This window comes from Lagenorhynchus albirostris, chromosome 7 (genome assembly GCF_949774975.1).
Source record: "Lagenorhynchus albirostris chromosome 7, mLagAlb1.1, whole genome shotgun sequence".
In the NCBI taxonomy this organism is placed as follows: Eukaryota; Metazoa; Chordata; class Mammalia; order Artiodactyla; family Delphinidae; genus Lagenorhynchus; species Lagenorhynchus albirostris.
Window position 1 is genome coordinate 30,623,651 of NC_083101.1, and position 24,177 is coordinate 30,647,827.

The 24,177-nt window shown below is 40.2% G+C and overlaps 1 protein-coding gene across 1 annotated transcript in view; it reads left to right on the forward strand.

Moving 5' to 3' along the window:
- Window positions 1–24,177, forward strand: part of GRIN3A (glutamate ionotropic receptor NMDA type subunit 3A) — a 149,428-nt gene that overhangs the window by 101,677 nt on the left and 23,574 nt on the right. Inside the window, exons 5-6 of the mRNA XM_060153366.1 lie at window positions 3,786–3,901; window positions 13,023–13,174. Coding sequence (XP_060009349.1) covers window positions 3,786–3,901; window positions 13,023–13,174 — 268 coding nt within the window. The remainder of the gene's footprint in view (window positions 1–3,785; window positions 3,902–13,022; window positions 13,175–24,177) is intronic.

The following is a 24,177-nucleotide window of genomic DNA, read 5'->3' on the forward strand; positions in this document are numbered from 1 at the left end:
TTTTGTGCCAGTACCATACCGTCTTGATAACTGTAGCTTTGTAGTATAGTCTGAAGTCAGGGAGCCTGATTCCTCCAGCTCCTTTTTTCATTCTCAAGATTGCTTTGGCTATTCGGGCTCTTTTGTGTTTCCATACAAATTGTGAAATTTTTTGTTCTAGTTCTGTGAAAAAGGCCAGTGGTAGTTCGATAGGGATTGCATTGAATCTATAGATTGCTTTGGGTAGTAGAGTCATTTTCACAATGTTGATTCTTCCAATCCAAGAACATGGTATATTTCTCTATCTGTTTGTATCATCTTTAATTTCTTTCATCAGTGTCTTATAGATTTCTGCATACAGGTGTTTTGTCTCCTTAGGTAGGTTTATTCCTAGATATTTTATTCTTTTTGTTGCAATGGTAAATGGGAGTGTTTTCTTGATTTCACTTTCAGATTTTTCATCATTAGTATACAGGAATGCCAGAGATTTCTGTGCATTAATTTTGTATCTTGCTACTTTACCAAATTCATTGATTAGCTCTAGTAGTTTTCTGGTAGCATCTCCTCAAACTTTTTTTTTAAGAAAGGGAAATAAATAATTTTATGGGACATAGGGGCTCAGTGTTTCTCAAGAGCTCTAGTAATCAGCCCCTAAAACAATTTTATGGACTAAGCTAGAGTCTAGAAAGGAAGCCTTGTGTTCTCAGATTTGCAGAGTTATATATAGTGTTGAAGCACTATGAAATGGCACTTTCAATTTTGCAAGAACATTAAAACATTAGAGTCCCTCTCTGACACAGAGTTTAGTGTTCCTTTGCCTCCCAGCTCCTCCTCTTTATCCTCTCCTTTAGGGAAATTCATGGCTGAGAAAAAGAATAAGATGTCAGGGAGACAGCAATGGCTCCCCGCTAGATAGTAATGGCTGACAAACTGGGCACTTATGGCAGTGTGAAAGGGTGAGATAAGCCACTGCTGCAGTCTCCAGTTGCATTCCACTCAGGGTATTCATTTATTCTGGAGGCTTCATCTAGAAGGCCCAAGTGCTCAGAGTTGGCCCTCCTCTAGCCTGGGGAGAAATTGTTAGGTAGGAAAACAGGCACAGATGAAGGAGCTGAGTTCCAAAAGAAGCAACTTGTCCATGGAAATACAGCTAGCAAGTGGCAGGGTCAGGACTAGAACCAGGTGTCTAGAATCCAACCACTGCTGCAGGCTAGTCTGGAAACCAAAACCGGAAAGTAGGTCCTTGGTGTTCAGAAAACAGTCCATGTTTCAGCAGCATCTGTGTACCAGATAGCATTTGGGTGCATGTGAGAAATGCAAACTCTCAGGCCCTGTCCCAGAAAATGCATTTTAAAAAGCTCCCCAGGTGACACATAGATTGAGGTGAAATTGGAACAGAGCTTATCATCAATGCCCTCTGCCTTCTTCTCTCTGGGCTTCTCTCTCTACTTTTGGCCCAGATAAAGCCTATGCTCTTAGCCACCACTCCAAACAACCAGTCTTCAAGTTACCCCCTGACATTCCAGTGCCCTGACCTGCAAGCACAACCCTTGGAGTCGCCTATAAAGACAGGTTCCTGTGTTAAACCTGTCCCTCCCTCTCCCATCAGAATTCCCCTGGGCTTCATCCTACTCACTTAGGGCCCTGCTTTCGGAGGTAACAGTATTCCAATAAATTAATCCCTAGTAAAGTATTAATTACTTTTAGTATGTTTATATGGTTTTTGTGGTAATATGTGTTATTAAATGAATGCTCAAAAAGACAGCATGATTTTATAATGGGAGAAACAACTGTAGGCCATGGCCGTGCCAACTATAAGGATGATTCAACCAGTCTAGAAGGTCCTTATACCTGGATCAAATACTGCCACTTCCTCACCAGTGACTCAGGGTCCCATGGGAGTCTGTGAGCTAATTGCTTCTTGCCTTACTATGCAATAGAGACCTGCCATAGATAACTTCACTTTGCAATTCAAAATCATGAGGAGTTATTTAGGGATACCACTGAGATGGACCTCAGGAAATACTGGTTAGAAAAACTGAGCCCTAATTTTTTGTATTGTTATTGCTGCCACAAATATTTGCAGAGTATTAGTAAATGGTAACTTTTTCCTGTGTAGCTCACAAGGTACATTCTGGTACTGTGAGAGTCAAGATTTGACTGGAGAAGCATCTTTCAGCTTGACTTTTATCTTACTGCCAGGATTCCGTTAAGGTTCCTCATCTTCAGCTTCCAGGAGACAGTTCTTATCCCCAGCCCTTTTAGAAGCTTCCCACAGCTCTGGACCTGAGAGATGTTTTTCATTTTGGCTATAGTTAAACATAGGCCTCACTGTAACTTAAATTCAATAACCCTGGAAAAGGGATTTATTTTGAAGTGCCTATTTTACCTCCTAAAAGAGTAGAGAGAGGAAGCAATGGTCATTGGCACCAAGAAGGGATGTTGACCTACTTAATGTGTGTCCATGTGTGGCTCAGAAAAAGCCATCAAAAAGGTACTTGCTGCTCAATGATGAATCTTAGAGATGTCTAAAGGTGTCTTTCTCTTTTAGATTTTTGATGGGTCCTAGCCATGTTCTCCTCTGAGTTTAGAAGCTACTGCTATGTATTGAATTCCAACAGCCTCATTTTTGGCTCTAAGAGAGGAATGACTGGACCCAGATGGGATAGAGAAGAGTTGTTCTCTTTGCTAAGCTGTTTGGACAGCACTGAGGGTCAGAAAGCCTTTATTAAATGGATGTATGTCCTATATCTTTCCAAAAAAAGTTTCAGGTAGCTGAAAACAAGAGTCATTGCATACACCTTAAACATTTCCCTTTGAAACTCATCCTCCCTTGCCACCTTTGTAAGTGGAGCTGAGCCAGTGCTGACCGCCTTCCTTGGGACCATCTCTGTGTCTATGTCCAAAGACTGGGGAGAACACATGAAGGATGCACAAGGATGTCTGCTGGTACCTTGAGCCCAGCCTACAGCCGACTCACTGATATAGTCCAGAAACAACTGCCTTTAAATGATTTTTGCCTGAACTGCCTCCTGGGATGGGAGTGAAACATGAATCTCTGGAGCTATATTAATAAATCAGATTACAAAGATCTATTACAGATGCTTCCCATTCCATTTACTGAACACCAGTCTATGGACTTTAAAGAGACCTGAACTCCTGTTTCCCCAAGAGTGCTGGATCTCTTATTTGCACTTCCTTAATACGTACTCCCAAATATGAAATAACGCCTGATCTCTGAAGAATATGATAGTGATCATGACAGAAAGAATTAAAAATTTTCACACAATGATTAATGAGACCCCCAGCTCCAACACTTACTGGCTATGTAGACTGGATTAAGTTACTTTGACTCTTTGAGCCTGAATTTTTCCATCTGTTAAAATGGGATACTACCACCCCCCTCAAGGTTATTATAAGGGGTAAAATGTATGGAGAACAATAAATACAATGCTTACACAAAGAAGTCATTCAGTTATTGTAAGAGAAATGAACCTTGACTATTTACCTTCCCATTCAATTCATAGTCGCTCTGGTTTTGTTGTTGGATTTAGAAGTAATGAAAGAAACTGGTAGATGAATCCACTGGAAAGATGTCATGCTCTCTTATAAGAGTGTCTGCTTCCCCTGGTCTATTCTCTGCAGGTCAGTGAGATGTCAGCAAGGCAGAGCCAGCAGCTGCCCAGCTTGTACTGCCCTTATTGTCCAGGTTTCTGTTCCCTAAACAAAAGCTAGCTGTCAGCCTTAGTGTTTCCTGTCTATTAATGAATCATTTTTCACTTTTCTTCTCTTCGTCTTAAACATAGGAATGATCCAGAGAAACTAGATGCCTTCATCATGGACAAAGCCCTTCTGGATTATGAAGTGTCAGTAGATGCTGACTGCAAACTTCTAACCGTGGGGAAGCCATTTGCCATGGAAGGTATTAATCAGTCATTCTTGATTCACTTTTACTCAGAATGTGCTCAGTTTGCCAACCCAGCAAGTCACAAATGCCAATGTCAGAGGCAAAGAGCTATTCATCTTCCCTTGTTTTCATTTTCAGCTCTTAAGCACTCAGCTATTAAGTTGCTGAAGTTAGGTATTTATTTTCTACCTACTCCACAAACATATTGTTATCCAATTGTTAGAAAAACAACAACCAAAACGCCATTGTTATCCAAACAATGTTGCTTTAGATATCTGGGAGTGGTGACAGTATAATAAATAGTATTTTCTGTATTTTCTAATGTCCAAATCCTGTAATGAATCTGATGCTAAAACTAGAATGATTGCATTACAACTGGAAGGACCCCAGTGTTGATTTAATCCAGTCTACTCAGTTTTATCCACAAGAAAACCCAGAGACATTTTACCATCTTCTCATAATCACACAATTAGATGATAATACTGGAATTAGAATCCAAATCTCATGGTCCTTAAATAAATGTTTCCACTAGTTGAAAAATAAGAAGAAAAAAATCAACTTTTGTGGTTTAGTAACCTCTAAGAGTCCTAAACAAAACCTTGTTTGGGACCTTGAGTTTGTCTTTCTTCCCACTGGCAGCAAATTTTTGCTTTCAATTTGGTCAACCAATCAATCAAACTTCAGGACCAAAGAAAGACTGCTTTGTCAGTAGCTCCTTGCATCCTGGACAACAGTTGATATATGGAGCTGGTAGTTTGAACCAGCAAATTTCACATCTCCCAGTTCCCAGCTTCCCTCCTCTGACAGTACATGCTGGTTCCCAAAACAAGCCATACTCACTTGTCAGAAAGCACTTTGACTTGAAACAATCCCACGGGGGTGCCCAAGTCCTATTTCCAGAAAACTATACTTTCCTGTATGTAAATTAGTATATCGAGACTATTCAGATTCCAATTCCCCAACCACAGTTGGTCCCTGTCTCCCCTAAACACATCAGCAAATTTTTTACTTCAGTCTTCGTTTTTGTGATGAATGAGAATGTAACAGCTGATGCTGTTTCTTCAAGCCTTCTCCTAAGAGAAATCAATCCCCTCTCCAGGCAAAACTACCTCCACCTGAACCAGGAATTGAACTCAGGAAGAGAGAGATTTAGTGGTAGGGATCTTCTATTAAGATGACAGTCTGACACAAGAGAGAGGAGATATGGGGATATATGTATACGTATAGCTGATTCACTATGTTATAAAGCAGAAACTAATACACCATTGTAAAGCAATTATACTCCAATAAAGATGTTTAAAAAAACATTACCATACGACCCAGCAATCCCACTACTGGGCATATACCCTGAGAAAACCATAATTCAAAAAGAGTCATGTGGGCTTCCCTGGTGGCGCAGTGGTTGAGAGTCCGCCTGCCGATGCAGGGGACACGGGTTCGTTCCCCAGTCCGGGAAGATCCCACATGCCACGGAGTGGCTGGGCCCATGAGCCATGGCCACTGAGCCTGCGCATCCGGAGCCTGTGCTCCGCAATGGGAGAGGCCACAACAGTGAGAGGCCCACGTTATCGCAAAAAAAAACCCCAAAAAACAAACAAAAAAAATGAGTCATGTACCAAAATGTTCATTGCAGCTCTATTTACAATAGCCAGGACATGGAAGCAACCTAAGTGTCCATCAACAGATAAAGAAGATGTGGCACATATATACAGTGGAATATTACTCATCCATAAAAAGAAACGAAATTGAGTTATTTGTAGTGAGGTGGATGGACCTAGAGTCTGTCATACAGAGTGAAGTAAGTCAGAAAGAGAAAAACAAATACCGTATGCTAACACATATATATGGAATCTAAGAGAGAAAAAAAAAAGGTCATGAAGAACCTAGGAGTAAGATGGGAATAAAGACACAGACCTACTGGAGAATGGACTTGAGGATATGGGGAGGGGTAGGGTAAGCTGTGACAAAGTGAGAGTGGCATGGACATATATACACTACCAAACATAAAACAGATAGCTAGTGGGGAGCAGCCACATAGCACAGGGAGATTAGCTCTGTGCTTTGTGACCACCTAGAGGGGTGGGATAGGGAGGGTGGGGGGGAGGGAGATGCAAGAGGGAAGAGATATGGGAATATATGTATATGTATAACTGATTCACTTTGTTATAAAGCAGAAACTAACACACCATTGTAAAGCAATAATACTCCAATAAAGATGTTAAAAAAAAAAAAGGATGACAGTCTGATGTAGCAGGCCACAAAAAGAAAAGCCAAGGAAAAACTAGAAAACCAAAGAACATTCATTACATAACCTCATTTGATGTAACAATGGGAAAATTCCCATTTTTTGTGGCATCTAGGGATATGGAAGAGATGTTACTTTTTTTTTTCTGTCCTAGATGCACTGGGTAATTGAGGTCCCTTTTGCCAATAGCAGCTGTTAACAATGAATTATTTGTAGTGGACAAAAGAATGAAGGACTCTAGTTTCCACCTTTGTCTTAGGGGCCAACTCTATCTTGTCAAAAGGCAGTGGTGAGATGGCTTGTTTGCCTCTGCTAGACCCCAGTGCCAGATGCCACACAATTAACTCCCCACTGGTTTCCTGTTTACATTTCCATCTGTGCTCCTGAGACTTGGTGTCTTGCAGTTCCCATCATCTCCAGATACCACATTGTTTTCAAAGGGGACAAATACAAAATGGTGCAAGGAAGTGCTCTCTCTGCAAGAGAGCAGAGAGACTACAGATTTGAATACAGATAACGGTCTCATCATTGTTGGCTTATTCTAAAAAAACCATTGCAGGTTTATTCTGGGTGAGGTGCAAATCAGAAATTTTAATTCAATACTGCCTCTGTGAACAAGTTTACAACCTAAAAGCAGAACTTTGTAAAACACAAAGGGAGGACACGTATATTAAAAACAACATGATAGAGATACTAGTAAAAGTCTTGATTGCTGCTTTTAACAAAAAAGTTAATCTCATAGATTTTTATGGAATATTTCTCTCTTCATGAAATATTAAAAAAATATTATATGCTTTCCTTTAGCAACATTTAGAATTTGTGAACTTATGAAAATGTGGACTTTATTATTAATTAATTAATTAGACTTCATAGGCATAAATATATCATAAAAGCAATTTATGAACAATTTTTACCCATTTAGCTTACAGGAATGTTTCATATGTCTATCTGTATCCTGTCATAGGACCTAGTATAATGCAAAGCATATAACAGTTATGTAATAAATGATGTATTACGTATTATATAATCATTAGGTTGTATTTGAAATAAGTACCTAATTCACTTATTGTAGGTAATCAAAAGCACCCTGAAGGTCTGCATACACTTTCCAAAATGCTTAAATGACTTTGGGAACTTAGGAAAGAAAACGGAGTCCATTGATTCCTTCATGCTGAATATACATTCGCTCTCTGTAGTAATGACATTATATCAACTCGGTGTGACTACTGAATACCCCTCCCAACTTCACCATCCTGCATTTATTTAAGGCTTAAAGGTCAAGTGGGACAAATGAAAGATAATAGTCCACACTGAGTTTGAAACCTTTTTGTAAGTCTTCAGTGCAGCAAACCAAAACTATTAAGAATTCAAGAGCATGTGGAAAGTCTCTGGTCATATTAAAAGCCATACACCAGGGACAAGAAGACATATTGTGTGCTCTGGAAAAAAAGAAAGTGTTGAGATAAATGAATACATGTCCCAAATTTATGCATTGGAGTTAGCTGACAGTAAAGGTCAAATGAGAAGAAAGAGTAATGGAACTGCACAGTACTGATTTGTGACCTTTCTGCTGAAGACTTTGCGTGTTTTTGAGTTTGTTCTGTTACTTGCTTTCCACTGACTATTTAATACAGTGCTTGGAGCACTAGCTCTGGAGTCTGAGTACTTGGGTTAGAATAGAGTTTCTGTTACTAACTGTGCTACACTGGGCAAGTCACTTAATCTGTTCTTTAGCGTCTTCATCTGCATAATGGGTTTGTGAATAGTACATCTATGACAGAGTTGTCGTGAAGAGTAAGTAAAATAATGTATGTTAAGCATGAACAATTACACAGTAAGTGCCCAATAAATTATTATTATTATTCATTATATTGAATTAATAGATTGAGACCAATTCATTATAAATTATCCTAGGATATATAGCGTTCGTATATCTCAGCTTCTCACACATACTTCTCTCTCCACTTTGATGTGCTGGGGGTAAGGGAAACCCATTTTTAAAGTCTCCTTTAAGGTTAGGACTATTCCAATATGTTCTCAACCATTGCCCAGCAGTAGCTAAATATGGTATTCCAAGGCCAGACCGTAAAACGAAATTAATTTTTCTTCCTGAAGTCTTTTTAACCCTATCTAAGATCTTATTAAAAATATCTATTTTCCAACCACATTTCAGGAAGATTTTTGAAATCTATGAATTTCTAACTATACATTTGCTAGCCAAAATATATTTCCACCACTCTTAGCTGAGTAAAGCTGATTTACCCATGGGGAAAAGATCAGAATTCTATTCTGAAAATTGTTCTCTTGGGCTATTAAGCTGTATCCAATTTCAAGGGTGCCTGAAGCCTTCATCTCTAGGGTTGAAGGATTCCATTTTGCTTCATCTATCAACCACAAAATAGTCAACCTCGTCTTTATTGCAAAGCCACGTTTCTAATGATAATGAAAGCAACTCAGGCTGCTAAGTTGAGTCAGCAATTTAAAAATAAGAATTCTTTGACCAATGAACACAATCAAATTTGAAAAGCAGCTGATAAAGAGGACAAAAATGGTTTTACTATTTTATGTTTCTGAATAAAATTGATTTTTGTCTTTTAACACGTACCTCTTCTAATTGCCACATAACTTTGTTTTTCTGTTTCTCCCCTTGTTCTATATGCATAGTTTGTTTTAATTAGATAATAATAATAATAATTTATGCCAATAATTATTAAAATATCAATATTTAATATATGCATTAACATAGAAAATTTTAAAGAACAGGAATCTATTTTTAGTGGTCAATTACAAATTAACCTTGACATGATGGAATGGAGTGATTTAATATTTATTATCTCCTATGTAGCAATTTTTTATAAATGTCTCTGCAACTTCAACATAGCTTTTTCCCTACGGCAATTTTTATACTTTTGTTGTAGTGCCAAAATTCTATTCTTAGAATATTTAAATTTATCGTAAATATTAATTTCCAATTTTTAAACTTTCTTATCATGCATTTTGGTCTCATCTATCCAAAATACCACTATCAAGAATCACTCCACGATGCCTTCTCTCATCCTTTCATCTGGTAGCAATCTCTCTCCTCATAACAAGTTTTCTTCATCCTCTTCATTGCATCTTTGTCATTATATTTTATGTTTATTGAATTTATGACTCACCTCTCTTTTTTTCTCAAGCAAAGTCCTATAACATCCTACCATGCTGTGTAGTTATTTATGTATGCCTCATCTCCCCCGTGCCACCATGAGCTTCATATGGATAGACTTCGTGTCTAATTTAACTTGGTAAATTCCATAGCACTTGGCAGAGTGTCTGGGACAGAATAGCATTCAACCCCTATTTGTGGAATTAATGAATAGATGAATGTAATAAATGCTTATCAAATGAAAACAATTCTGCCATGATTACAGTAACCTGTGCTGGAATTACTGGCTTTAAGGGGATTTTTAGGAGAAACAATATAGTCAGGGAGGGTCCTTGCTAGTTAATTTCCTCATTTATGTACAATCATATACCAACTGGGGCTGTACTTACACTATATTTATACAACTTATTGAAAAGTTTATGACAAAATCTGCCCGTGAATAATATATAGTGTCTGCTGAATTCAAACCACCAGTTTAGATGATTGTAGTTTTTTACTGCATTGCCTGGTTTAGGGAGATTATATCAATATGATTGTAGTGATAGGGCCTGTTTGAAGGGGAGGAATAGGTCAAGTGTTCCTTTGCCTTGGTTACATGCTATAATGGATACAGTGGAGGGAGCATTGGTTTTAGACTCAAACAGACCTAATTTCAAACGCTAGCTTTGCCATCTATGAGCTGTGTGAACTTCGGCTGTATATTTATTCAATCTTTAAGTTAGTATTCTGCATGGGTTCACATAGGGGTTAGACACATGTGAAATGGTATCTGCCACACAGCAGGGCTCGGTATGTTCTGGTTCTCATTATTAGAATCCCAGAGTGATTTAACTGACCTATATGCCACACTCCAGTATGCAATCTTAGACTAGTGCATGATCTACAAAGTGGGGTAAGACATGTAAAAAGTTTATTATAGAGCAGTACTTGGTGTATAGTAAGCCCTCTGTAAGTATTAGGAATTGTTGTTGTTGAAAATTATTGCCTCCAGGGGAAAAAATATAAAATATTCAGCAAACCTGGCCTAATGATCCTGACCATCAACCCATACCCACCAGATAGTTCCAAGATCTTCTACTATTTGTTTGTATAAGTCCCAGTTCTTCTCCCTCAAGCCGGTACAAGCTGGGATGTCTCAGTTGTAATGAAATAATCATTATGCAGTGCATTGTTTAATATCTGTCTCCCTAAGAGAGTGTACACTCCGTGACAGCAGGGACCATATTTACCTTGCTCACTGCTAAATCCCAACCACTTAACACAGTGCCTATTCACTCACAAATATTCGTTGAATGGATGAATGAGTGAATGAATAAATGTGTGAATTAGTCAGTGAATATTATCATACACATGACTAGTATTGTGCCTGACATGTAAATAGGTACTGAATGAAAATCTGTGCAACTGAATTTGTCAATAGCATTCATTATAATAAAAGTTTCTAAAGAAAATCGGTTACTTCCTTATAGTTACCCATTACTTTAAAAAAATGTTATTTCATGGTAGAATCAGCAGAAGAACAGACTGCCTGTGTAAAGTCTTTTATTGTCAGTCTTGCCTTTCAAACCAAAACTACTAGGCACAAAATAGGCACTCAAAATAGCTCTTTGAATGGAAAATTCTAATAATGCTCTTGACACTGTCATCATTTCCTTGACTCGCCATTGTTAAGGAACAAACAAAATTACCAGGGGGAGAAAAACATATAGCTCTTTAAAACGCAAAAATTTTTTCTGTATTACTTATTTCCTCTCTTTTATTAGTTATACACAAATCTCAAGCCCTATATTTTTTAAAAAAGGATTTGTGTATCTGTAATTTAAAAAAAGAACAAAAACTAATGTCCTTGGAAATAAATTGTAAGATGGAATCATTATAGCAAGTATTTGTTTCCATGAATTATCTTTGGATTCTTGACAGCCTTTTGGTCTTTATATGTGAAAAAAGGAGCTAGCTATAGTTTCAGTTTGTCTTCCTCAGTCATCTTGAGGGCAATACATCTTTTTTCAACTATGCTATCCAATAGCTACAGACAAAATGTAGGTAATTAGCTCTTTCACATGGCTCTTCAAAGAGATTAACAGTTTGGAAAGCAAGTAAAGCCCCATACTAAGTAAGGATACAGAGTCCAAGCTAATTAATAAAACTCTGACAACAATTACATCTTCTTTATGCTCCTCCTTCATCCTTTCCCCTTCCTCTCTTGCCTTGAATAACCATTGTCACAGATATTTGGTTTATCAATTCCTTGATTTTTTTCTGAATATACTTTTATCAAATACATATGAATTCTTAAAAATACAGTGTTTTGTTTTGAATGTTTTTACATTTACACAATGGATTCAGGCTACAATCTTCTGGGATTGATCTTTTTCATTCAGTGTTGCTAAGAGTCATCCATATTATTCCACGTTATTCTAGTTCATGTTTCACACTATACAATATTCCATTGTGTAAACATTCCATGATTTATTTACCCATTCTCTTGTCAACATTTGGGTTGTTTCCAATTTTTGCTATTATGAACAATGCCTCTAAGAACATTCTTTTTTTTTTTTTAACATCTTTATTGGGGTATAATTGCTTTACAATGGTGTGTTAGTTTCTGCTTTATAACAAAGTGAATCAGTTATACATATACATATGTTCCCATATCTCTTCCCTCTTGCGTCTCCCTCCCTCCCACCCTCCCTATCCCACCCCTAAGAACATTCTTGTACATATCTCCTGGTGTGGTTATGGAGGAGTTCTTTAGGAATGTATTTAAAGTTGCTTGTCTTAGAGCTTATAAATCTTCAACTATACAAAGTAATAGCAAACGGTTTTCCAAAGTGGGTACATCAATTTGCATTCCCACAAGCAACGAGTAAGTGATCTTATTGATCTACATTTGTACCAACACTTGGTTTTATCAGACTCCCTTTTTTTGACAACAAGTTTTTGTTGATGTTTTAGTACTTATGCTATATTGTACATTCACATGGTCTCATTCTATTATTGAAAAATAAAAGTAAAAAAGTGTCATGCATGACCAATGATAAGAGTATTTCATAAACCAGGGATTGTAATTCATCTAATTTTGTGTATTTAAGGTCCAGGAGAGGGGTTCTGGGAGAAGTAGATAGGGAATCCTAGCCCTGGTAAAGACCTCAAAGATGGCTTCGAAAGTATATCTTGAAGGGAAGGGCAGAAAGCCTTGGAATACAATGTGCCCCAGTACACAGTACACAGCTCATTCCTCTCCTTTCCAGACTCATCTCTTTTACTCAGAGAGGTAGCAGATCCAAGGTAATCATACCTTGGACATTATTTTAACATCTTTTTTGGAGTATAATTATTTTACAATGGTGTATTAGTTTCTGCTGTATCACAAAATGACTCAGCTATACGTATATATATCCCCATACCCCTCCCTCTTGCGTCTCCCAACCACGCTCCCTATCTCACCCCTCTAGGTGGTCCCTAAGCACTGAGCTGATCTCCCTGTGCTATGTGGCTGCTTCCCACTAGCTATCTATTTTACGTTTGGTAGTGTATATGTGTCCATGCCACCCTCTCGCTTCGTCCCAGCTTACCCTTCCCCCTTCCCATATACCTTGGACATTTTTGAGTCCTTTGAAGGAAAGATGGTGAAAGCTCACTATGCCTTTGTTACCAGGCCTGACAGCAATATCACGCAAGCGTGGTGGCAACATCTCAGGAACCTCTCAGGTGAAACACTCATCTGAGATTATATTTTCTCCTAGGATACGGCATTGGTCTCCCTCCCAACTCTCCTTTGACCTCCAATATATCCGAGCTAATCAGTCAATACAAGTCACATGGGTTTATGGATGTGCTACATGAGAAGTGGTACAAGGTGGTTCCCTGTGGCAAGAGAAGTTTCGCTGTCACTGAGGTAAGGGAAAAACTGCTGATAATGTTGATGCTTTGTACAGATTTACCTTGAAAAATATGAGGAAATGCTGTCATATGTGGCCAATAATCCAGGCTATTACATCTCCTAAGACTCACCATGGTATTTAGATTACTCCTAATTTCACTTGAAGGATGGCTATTCAATAGGAATTTTCCGTAAGACAGATTTGTCTTGGATTTAACTGTGATGCTATTTTGATGAGTAAATGTCTGAATTTCTATTTTTTGCCTATATGTTATATCCACAAGTGCAGAAGAAATGCTGTTCTGCATTACAGTAATAGTATCTGAGATTGACATTAACAGTGTTTGGTTTAACTGTTAATTGCTGGTCACAATGTGGACTTCAAAATATTCTCAGGATCTAACTTCCCAGTGGTCCAGTGATGAATCCCATTTAGAGCAATAGATATTAACTTATAACTGGTAATTCTTAGATAATCCTAGATTTTTTAAACTGAAAACAACAAATTCCCTTCTTTTAGTGATGGAAAACTAATATCTAGAGATCCTAAGTGATTTGCCCAAAGCACACAAATAGTCAGAATCTACATCTTTTTATTGCAATGCTCTGCCTTTATGATGTAATTAGAAGGAAACCTGCAAAGTGAGCCCGAAATTGGATGATTAAGATAGGAGACTAAAAGGTGTAACAAGAGCCACAGGCTCCAGTATTTAAAAGAGAAGGCAAATAAAGCAGTATGAGGTCTGCCTGACATTTAAAAAAAAAATCTAAAGCCAACAATAATGACTCCAAATAGCCTCTCTTCGCCAACAACTTTCACATTTGTATTTCAACACCAACTCTTCTTCTGGGCTCCAGAACCATATATCTACCTTCCTATTTGACATTTCCACTTGAATATCTTACAGGCATCTGACATTTAACTTGTCAGAACTGAACCCTGCTCTTCTCTCCTAAATCTGCTTTTCTCTCTGTGCATCACATCTTGGATAATGGCACCTCTGTCCATCGAGTATCTCATTCCAGAAACTGGCAGGGATCCTTAATGCCTCCCACATCTCACCTTCTGCATCCATCAACAAGCCATATCTTTTCCTCTATAAAATATGTCTCAAATATGCCACTGTCATCTCCACTGTCATCACTCTAGTCCAAGCCATCATCCCTCACCTGGACCACTGCAAAAGTCTCCTAACTGGTCTCTCTGTTTTCATGCCTGCCGTTCTCCAATTTGTTTTCCACGTGGCAGATCACTCTCCTACTTAGAAGCCTGCGATGGCTTCCCATGTTAATTAGGGAACAATCTGAAATGCTGAACATGGCCTGCAATGCCCTGAGGAACTTGACCCTGCCTATTTCTTCAGCCTCACCTCATGCAACTTTCCTCCTGGCTCATTACACCCCACCACAAGGGTCATTCCAGATGGAGATACACCAGTGGCTTTCCTGCCTTGAGGTCTTGGCACATGCTGTTGCATCCTCCTTCCCAGATACTCTTCCTCTTCCCACCCCTCGACATTTACCTAGCTAATGCCTTCTCATTACAAACTCCCAGCTGAAATCTCCCTTCTTCAGAGCCTGCCCATAGTCCCTGATGCAACCTGAATCATATCTCCCTTTATAATCTCATATTATATCTTATTTAGAATATGGTCATTGAGCAAAGATTTAAAGGAAGCAAAGAGGAAAATAAGAAATTAGGGAACTAGCATGCTCTGTTTCTTATCACATGACAAAAACTGTATTAGGGACATTAACTCATTGGTTCTCACTACAACCCTGTAAGGCAAGCATTTTTATATTTTTTTGGAGATATTTGCATGGCTTTTCCTAAAAGAAATAAAATTGGGCTTACACTGGTCAGCTGAATTAATTCAGCCAAGAAAATAAACAAACCAATTGCTTAAACTGTGCAAAGAAAGCAACAATCATTTCATGTGTCCTACCATTTGTTGTGACCATGGTTAACTCCAGCCAAAATCTCCAAGTGATTCAAAGTTGACAGCAAGACATTAGACAAGACGAAGGAAGCCTCCTCATCATGCCCCCAAAACCAGCAATACAGAATGACTGGCACCTCCCTGATCACAAGCATACCTCTAGGCTGTGCCATTTCAGAGGACCATCAGACCAAGACATCAGCTGGATGGACTGACTCCCAGGGCAAGACTCTGAGGGTGCAGGGCTCTTCAGCTTCAGAACCTAACTCCACCTGGGCACATACAGGGGAACATACTTTTGGAGACTAACAAGCACTAACATAAATCTATTGATTCTAGTGTGAAAATATCTAACACAAAGCATGATAAATTTGAAGACATACATTTCTGGACTTGCATCCTGGCTCTACCAATTAACAACTGAGTGACTTAACTGCTCTTAAGTCTGAATTTCTTCATCCATGAATGGATATGATAAAACCTGCCTTGTCATTTTGTTCTGAGAATAAGAGATCATTTATGGAGAGACCAAGTAAAAAACCTGGCATAGTAAATAGTAGAAATATTAATACTTCCTCTCCTTCCATCAGGAGAACTTCCTGGGGTTCACAGATATCTTCAGGTATCTTTCTGCAGCTTTATTTAGAAGGAAACCTTCCCAGAAATTCTCCAGTAGATTTCCTCATATTCATTGGTCAAAATTACATCATCTGTCCATGTCTAAAGCCAATCAGTGGTGAGGGGAATGAGATCACCATGACAGATTAGCCAGTCATGACTCATCCTCCAGAACTTATTAGCTGCTCCAGGGGCAGCTTCCCTTGAAATACATGGCACCGTAGAGAATGGGGTTCTCTAAACGAAATGAAACGAAAGCAGGGTTCCCTTAGGAAGGAGACAGGAGAATGAATGCTAAATAGGCAACCAACCACCTCTTCTACACTCTCTCCCATCCCACCCACTTCTAGTCATCATTACAATGAGGTATTTGGATTTAATCACATGCAAGAGCCCTCCCACCTTTGATACAGTGATTACAATCTTTCCTTTACATCATCCTGAGATTAGAATATTTAATATATTGACAGTATAGCATAATGGTTGAAAGCATGGGCTTTGGAAACAGTTCTAGGTTTGAACGCCACCACCCGTGTGATACAAGACATGTTACTTGTTCATTCTGAGCCTCAGCTTCTGCAAATTGGGGTGATAATGTCTACTTTATAGGATTGTGGTGAAAATTAAGGCAGATAATTAATGTTTATAAAATACTGAGCCTATACCCAAATATGATAACCACAAAGTAGCTTATATCCTTAAGGATGATGAGGTTTCAACTGTTCCAGGGCTGTATGGATTTATCAGTAATTTCAAACAAAACCAAATTAAGTGTGGACAAAAAAGAAGGCAGATTTTGAAAAACAAACAAATAATCAGCAAAAGCCATAAACTGTTCAGATGATATGTGCAAAATACACCACATATTTTTTCAACCATGGTTTTTAATGGGACAAATTCAGGGGAGAGGCATTTGGGAAATTCTGGATGTAGTGAGCTGGAAGCAACTGCATAAGAGGCTGATATCAGGATCAAGTTATGGTTGTTAAGACAACCCTGGCCCCATTTTCCAGGTCAGCTGAATTTGGAAGGGGGCGAGAGGTAGGAATGAGGAGAATGGAAGAGAGGTGTACCCTTAATTGGAACTTCAGAGACAAAAATAAAAATTATGATAACATCCATGTGTGTGTAGAGATGGGGGTGCCACCCCCAGCTTCAGGGAATGTTAAGAACATGTATGGAGCACTTCTCAGCGATGGTGGCCTGCACTACTGCATATTCTGGTCTGTGCAGTAACAATCTGCTTTGCAATGTTGCTCACCTGTGTGCATTTAAACGGAGTGCATATCCTTGTGCACTGACCGGCATGTTTGTCTTGAACAACCTAAGACAGAATTTCAGGGTGTCACCCTCACAGAACCTAAAGATACAATGTAATTAAATGAAACCCATCTTCAGCTCATTGGCTGAGCTTAGTCTCCTCTGTGAAGGCCCTGTGCCTGCTGGATTTTCTATCACTCAGTCCATGAGTCTCTACCTGCTGTTTGGGTGGGGGGTTTAGCTTTCTCCCAGAAAAGGTCAGAAGAAGGAAGCATGCTTGTCAGTACTTTGCTTGCCATCCCTTTTGCCTCAAATGTCATACGTTGCTGGGCTATTAGTGTGAAGAAAGTAGGACTGGATTTGAAATCAGAGAAGCCATATTTGAAGCCTGCCTCTACCATCCACATGACGTGGGAAAAATCACTAACCCACCTCAGTCTCAGCTTCTTCATCTCTTCAGTAACTTCTTGTGAAGAGTTAATAAAATGGTAGTTTAATGAACACATCCCTCCTCCTTCGTTCTCCCCAGGGGGAGGGGTGCAGAGCACAGCACAGCAGAAGCAGGTATGTTCTGGAGGGTACCTCTCCCAACAGGTGCTCTTGAGAAAGACACTCCTCTGACCTCCCATTTTCCAGGTACAGTCCTAGTCCATGTATGTTGTCACAAAGCAATTAAACAATTTCACTCTGAAAAAAATATCCTCATTTGCCTAATGAATAATACATGGTCACCTAGTAACATGACATGAAAGATGCTTTTTTCCACCTGTTTCTCACAGTTGGACATTAATACTTGGTCCCCTGTCAGAACCTTGATCTATTCACCTCCCATCTCTTGGCAACACCAGAGCTGTCTAGCTGCAATCTCTCTGGAGGATAAACTCATTTTTTTTAATTTTAGGGCTTTATCTGCTCCCAGAGTCACCTAGGATATTGCAGGTACAATTCTGCAGGCCAGACTCCAGCAATTTTCAGAGAGGAATTTTAAACTGACCTCAGATGTTTCTTCACGATCCTCCTAGCATAGCTGTGCCTCTTCCCACAGTGGACTCGTGGATCGATTCCACAGGGGAACACATATGGCAGGCTTTAAATTGCCTTCATTTCCCTCTGACTCAGCAAAAAAATGTAATTTTTTTTTTTGAGTCACTGACTGAATTTAAGAGTTCCAGGGCAACAGTTTTGTGAAATCTGTTATTTACAAACCAGGAGAAGGAAGGCAGCAGATCACAGCTTAGGAAACTCCCAAAATTCTTCAAGGAATTATTAAGATATATGATGATACCTCTTTTTGAAAGTCTCCTTTAAATACTGGGTTGAATAATGTGCCTTTTAACCAACTGGGAATAGTCAAGAAGGAAGAGGAAACAGTTTGGGCAGGGAATGGATAGCATACTCAAACAGTCTAAGGAGAGTTTTCAAGAAACTCTTGGCAGAGGTATGGTTTAAGGAAACCAACAGAAATAGTGCAATCTCTCAGGGCAGGTAAAGTGAAGGAGCCATTACCACACCTTAGCTCAAAGGGAAAAATGGAGAGAGCCACTCCTAGAACCAGTACCCAGGGAGGCACAGGAGAGGGCATTCTAATAGGAGCTGCAGCCTTTGGTTAGGGACATAGCCATGCCACAGTGACCTGGCTGAAAGCCAGGAAGTAAATACCTGAACTTAGTCTCCTCTGGCCCTCCAATCTTCTACCACTGCCTTAAGCAAAGGAAGCCTGTCAATGGGGTCCATACAGGACCTCCCCAGGGCACAAAGCAGGATGGGAAGAGGTGAAAAGTGGATCTGGAAGGGCAAAAGAATGTCCAGAACAGCCCCTCATGGCAGATGAAGGTGGGGATGGGGCCAGCTGAAGGAAAGCACTGTCAGCCTGACCATCTATGAATGTGCAGCTTCTACAACTGCAGAAGTCCAACCAGCAGGGAGGGAGATCATGCCTTGCACTGATCAGGAAGAAGGGAGAAGGACAACCAGGCCACTGGAATGACCTTGGTCTTGGGAGTCACCCTTGCTCCATCATTACTGTGAGGAGGCAGTTTTATGTCCTCGGGAAGGTTACTGAATCTCTGTGAGCCTCAGTTGAGTCCATATCTTCCTGGGTTTTTACAAGGTTTTCTGCCTCTGAATCCATGGGTCTCCTTGTGTTGTCACTGCGTATTTAGGGAAACAAATACATACTAAGCAAGAAGTGGAACACCGTACTGGAGAGAGCTCTATTTCAGGAATCCAGAGACCTCGATTACATAGGGTAGGGAAAAGGAAAAGGAAATGTTGAAATAGTCTAAAAATAAATCACTAATCTTTTCAGTGTTCTTTTATTACTAAGGAAAGTGCACATTAAGAAACTGCCCCATTCCACCCATGACCTCACCTTCAACTTGACCCTCACCCCATCCCTGAACTTACTCAGTCCTTGACCTCACCCCATTCCTGGCACCTAACCCCAACCTGACGTTTAATTCATTCTTAATCTTACCCATCCTTGGCATTCCCCATTCCTGAACTCCATCCAGTAAGGGATGAGGCCATGGAACAGGGGTGGAGTGAAGATGTCTGTGAAGCTCATTATTAGGTCATTTTTTTAAGCTGAAGTGTAAATGGTCTGTTTTTAGGACCACGGTAGAGATACAAATGCAAAAACAACCACGGTGTCAAAATATTCACATGTAGAAGATACATCAAAACATCATGAACACAAATTACTTAACCTCTCTGAGTTTCCTCCTATGCAAAATGGAGAGAATATTTGATGATTCGCCTTGGTGTAAGGAACAGAGATAATGTACATAAAAGTGTCTGACATGTGGTAGGTGCTGAATGAATGGTAGTTACCATATTTGTCCTGACTCTGCCATGAACCAACTGAGTGACCTTCAGCACATCACTTAAGTTCTCTGAAGCCTGTTTCCTGCCCTTAAGATTGAGCCGAGCATCATGTCCAGCTTAAGAGAATGCTGTGGTTCTCAAGCAGGTGCGTTTAGAGGGATCCCAACCTAACCAGCTGAAGATCTGGGTCCTGGGACACAGAGGAAGACAATGAACTGACTGGCCTCCAGTGTAGGCTCTCCATCCCTGACCACTGCCCCAGACCACCAAAACGTGCATCTAGTGTGAAACCTATTAATATCTATTCACTGAGAAAATGGAGCTTTCTCACAGCAGACCCATTCTTCCCTCTGTTAATTTTTTGTGGGAAGGAGTAATGGGTTAGTCAACTATACACTGAATTCTGAAGAGGTCACACAGTCCCATCAAGAAGCTTCAATGCCTGTCAATTTTCTTTGCAGTTTATTTTTAAAGACCCAAACGGAATGGTATGCGAGTGGGGGAGGGGGGAGTCTTAATGCAGTCCTTTTTTGCTCTTGACAACTAGGTCACATCTCAACAGCCTCCTGCACCTCTCTCATCCCTACTCCTTCCTTTTTCAATTTAAAATGTCACTGTCTGCTCTTCAACCTGATGAAAGTTATGGCGAGGCAGGGAGAGTTAATGACTGTAGATTGCTTTAAATTGAAAACCTGTGTAAGTCAAGAACCACCTTGACAGCTGAGTGCTTCCCTTGGACAAGCCTAAGTAATTAAGTTTAGTATTTAACCCAAGCATAAGGTCAGATGGAATCTATCCAGGTAGTGCTTTCTGGAAACCTGAAGAAACACAAAGCTGTACCTACGTCCTTTTATGATGTGGAGTGGAATTGTGCATGAAGAAAGGGAGCCCAGTCTCAGAAAGGCCTCACTTTCTCTTACTCTGCTACCAGGACAATTCACTCACTCATTCAGTCATTCATTCATTCATCTGTCAGCAAACATGTCTTGAATCCCTGTGTGCCAGCTCCAAGCCAGGTGCAGCTGATGCAGAGATGAATACAGAGCTCACAGGCAGGTAGAGACAGACTTGTGAAGAAAGCCCCTGGACCAGCGGTCCTTTCTGTCACCAGGGACCGGTTTCGTGGAAGACAGTTTTTCCACGGACTGGGGTGAGGGGGATGGTTCTGGCGATAATGTGAGCAATGGGGAGCGATGGGGAGCGGCAGATGAAGCTTCGCTGGCTCGCCTGCCGCTCACCACCTGCTATGCATCCCGGTTCCTAACAGGCCGCAGACCAGTACCAGTACCAGTCTGTGGCCTGGGGGTTGGGGACCCCTGCCCTAGACCACACCCCACAGGGGCAGCAGTAGAAGAAGAAGCAAGGTGGAACAGTGACACGGGCAAGCCCATGGTTCACTCACAGAAGAGCAAGTAGGAGTCAGAGAAGGCTTTCTGGAAGAGGGAAGCCCCTGTAGAGTGAAGAGCCCTCTGGTCAGAGCGTGAGCAAGACACCAAGGCATGAAATTAAAAGCAATGCAATTTGGCCCCACCCTCCAGAGACACCGCACCAAACCACGCTGGATGCACAGGACTCCACATGCTTTTAGTGGTGCCCTCCTCAGGGATTCTAAAATTACAGGTGGCCACCTTCCCTGGCCCACTTGTTATGCAGCCACAGCTAGACCCAGGAATAAGTTATAGGTCTTTGACTTTTCCTGTGTTCTACCTTGGAGCCCACCATTATCTCCACAAGGGCAGGGACATCCTTTCTAGTATGGAAAGCAGTCTGGAATAATGGAAAGAATTTCAGTTCTGGAAGTGGACATCCTAGGGTTTGACTCCTGACTCCATCACTGTGTCTGTGCAAGCTGTGAAACTTCTAAAACTTCACATCCTCACCCCAAAACTGGGGATAATAATAGTCTGCTTGTAAGTAATAAAATGTATTTAATGAGATAGTTTATGGAGAACACCTAGCTTAGCAAATGTTCCCCCCTCCTTCCCTGAGTATAGAGCTATGCACATAGAAGAAAAAATATTTGATAAATAATAAACACATGCAAAAAATTACTCCTGGACCCATCTCCAAAAAATCAGAAACATGTTATAATTCCAACATAAATGTTCTTTTATATTATATTACTTACATGTTCTAGAACTGAAGACTTTCGGGGGGAGGACTTGTGAAATACATAATTCTGGAATTTTCTGTTTTGCAATGTGCTAGATTAGCCAGCATTTACAGTATCATGTTATTCCTTTTGTCCAACTCAGCTTCTAGGTTGAGTGGGAAAACATGAAGGTGGCTTATACAAACCATTAGCCTGAACTTCAAACAGATCTTTAAAGAAACAACAGTAACTACTTTCTTTAAATGTGGTCAATGGTATTTCAAAGTCCGGTTGCTGGGTGCACAAGCTGGAGACCTACAATTCTCTAGTCTTGTTTTCTCGTCACCCCATATCATCACAAATCTAGGGCTGCTTCTCTGTTGCTCTCTGGTTACTATAAATGACAAAAGTTTTAATTCTGATACAGTGAAAACTAATTCTAGCAAGTGTCCCGCTTTACCCATGCTAATGAGCAATTAAACAGATAACATGGAATAAGGGTCTCCTCTTTTATATACCAGAGATGCTTGAGCATCCGTTATACCCATGATCGCATACTGTCAATAGTCCTTGTTTTTCCCCTGGTTGAATTCAATGAACTCGTGAATATTTATGAAATGTTATTTACTATGCAACTAAAAGGTGCTCAGACTGATTAGGACTATTGTGAGAGACAGTCTTCCTTCCACTTTTTTAGATTTCCATACACTGAAATCTGTGGGGGAATCACATGAAACGGGACTCCTCCCTAATTATTCCCAGTGCTAAACAATTAACTCTCCAGGCTCTGAAGATTCCAGCTTGAAAAAAAAAAAAGAAAAGGAAGGAAATGTGTGAAGATCATCACCTAGTGGCTATAATGTGAAGTGTCACAAAATATCAGAAAACCATCTTTTTTATATCTCACAGATGGTATTAACCAAGTCTAAGAATATGAGAAATTGCCCCGACATTTCCTCTGAAGACACTTCCTCCCACGTGGCTGTGGGAGTTGGATAAGAAGCCAGTATCGTCAGGGGGTGCGGGGCGGGGAGCCCTGGAGCCCTTACACACACCATGTGAGCCCTTCATCACATAGTAGAGGTGGCTTCCTGCAACATCCAAGCACAGGGCTGGTTAGCCTGGGAAGCCAGTGCAGTCACATTTGGAGTCTCACCTTTGCTTCCTCCGTCTGTCCTTCTGTCCAGTAAGACACCGGGCCTAGTGTTATGGGTCTAATTGTACCCCCCAAAAAGACAGGTTTAAGTCCTAAGGAGCTAACCCCTTGGTACCTCAGAATAGGGCCCGGTTTGAAAATAGGGTCATCAAAGATGAGATTAAACAGTCACACTGTAGTAGAGAGAGTCCCTAATCTAATGACTGCTGTCCCTATAGGAAGACAACTAGCATGCAAAGACAGACACACAGGGAGAACACCATGTGACCACGAAGGCAGAGGGTGGATTTATGCAGCTTCAAGCCAAGGAATACCAAAGATTGCTGGCAAACTATCAGAAACTAAGAATAAGCAAGGAAGGATTCCTCTACAGGTTTCAGAGGGAACATGGCCCTGCCAACATCCTGATTTCAAATTTCTAGTTTCCAGAACTGGGAGACAATAAATTTCTGTTATGGCAGCCCTAGCAAATGAATACACCTCACCTTTCACCTCTAGTGCCTCTTTCATCCTAGCTCAGGCTCTCATATTCCAGATAAACATGCATAGTTGTCATTGTTTGCTGGCCGCTCTCCCAACTGCCAGGCACTTCCCCTGTTCAGCTCACCCTTAACAATGCCAGATTGATCTTTTTAGAATAAAATTCTAATTTGGTCACTCATCTGTGCTTTCCCTGTCATATGGAAACCAAGTGTCTTCAGCCAAACATTCAAAACTCCCCTTGATCTATTTCCTTCCAGCTAACCTCACATTTTGCTCAAGTATTTCAGCCGCATTAAACTAGTTGCTGGTATCTATGCCTACTCCCTTTCCTACTTCTATGATTATGGTATTTGTCACCCTTGTCTTCATCAGGATCAAACAATACTTCTTGGGGAAAAAAATCTTCCTCCATTTGTCCCCAGCAAGAATTCTAGGAAGTTCTCAACAAGTTCTCAGTTATCTGAATTCTTATAGCTCTTTGCCCTTACCTCTCTGATGACATCTTTCTTTTCCCATCTTGTGCTGTAATTAATCACAATCTCTAATGCCTCAGTTCACTCAGCAGTAGGTAAGCTTTCTGAGTAGGGACCATCTCTGAATGCCCTCAATGCTTTATATGTCAAAACATAATTGGATAAATGAT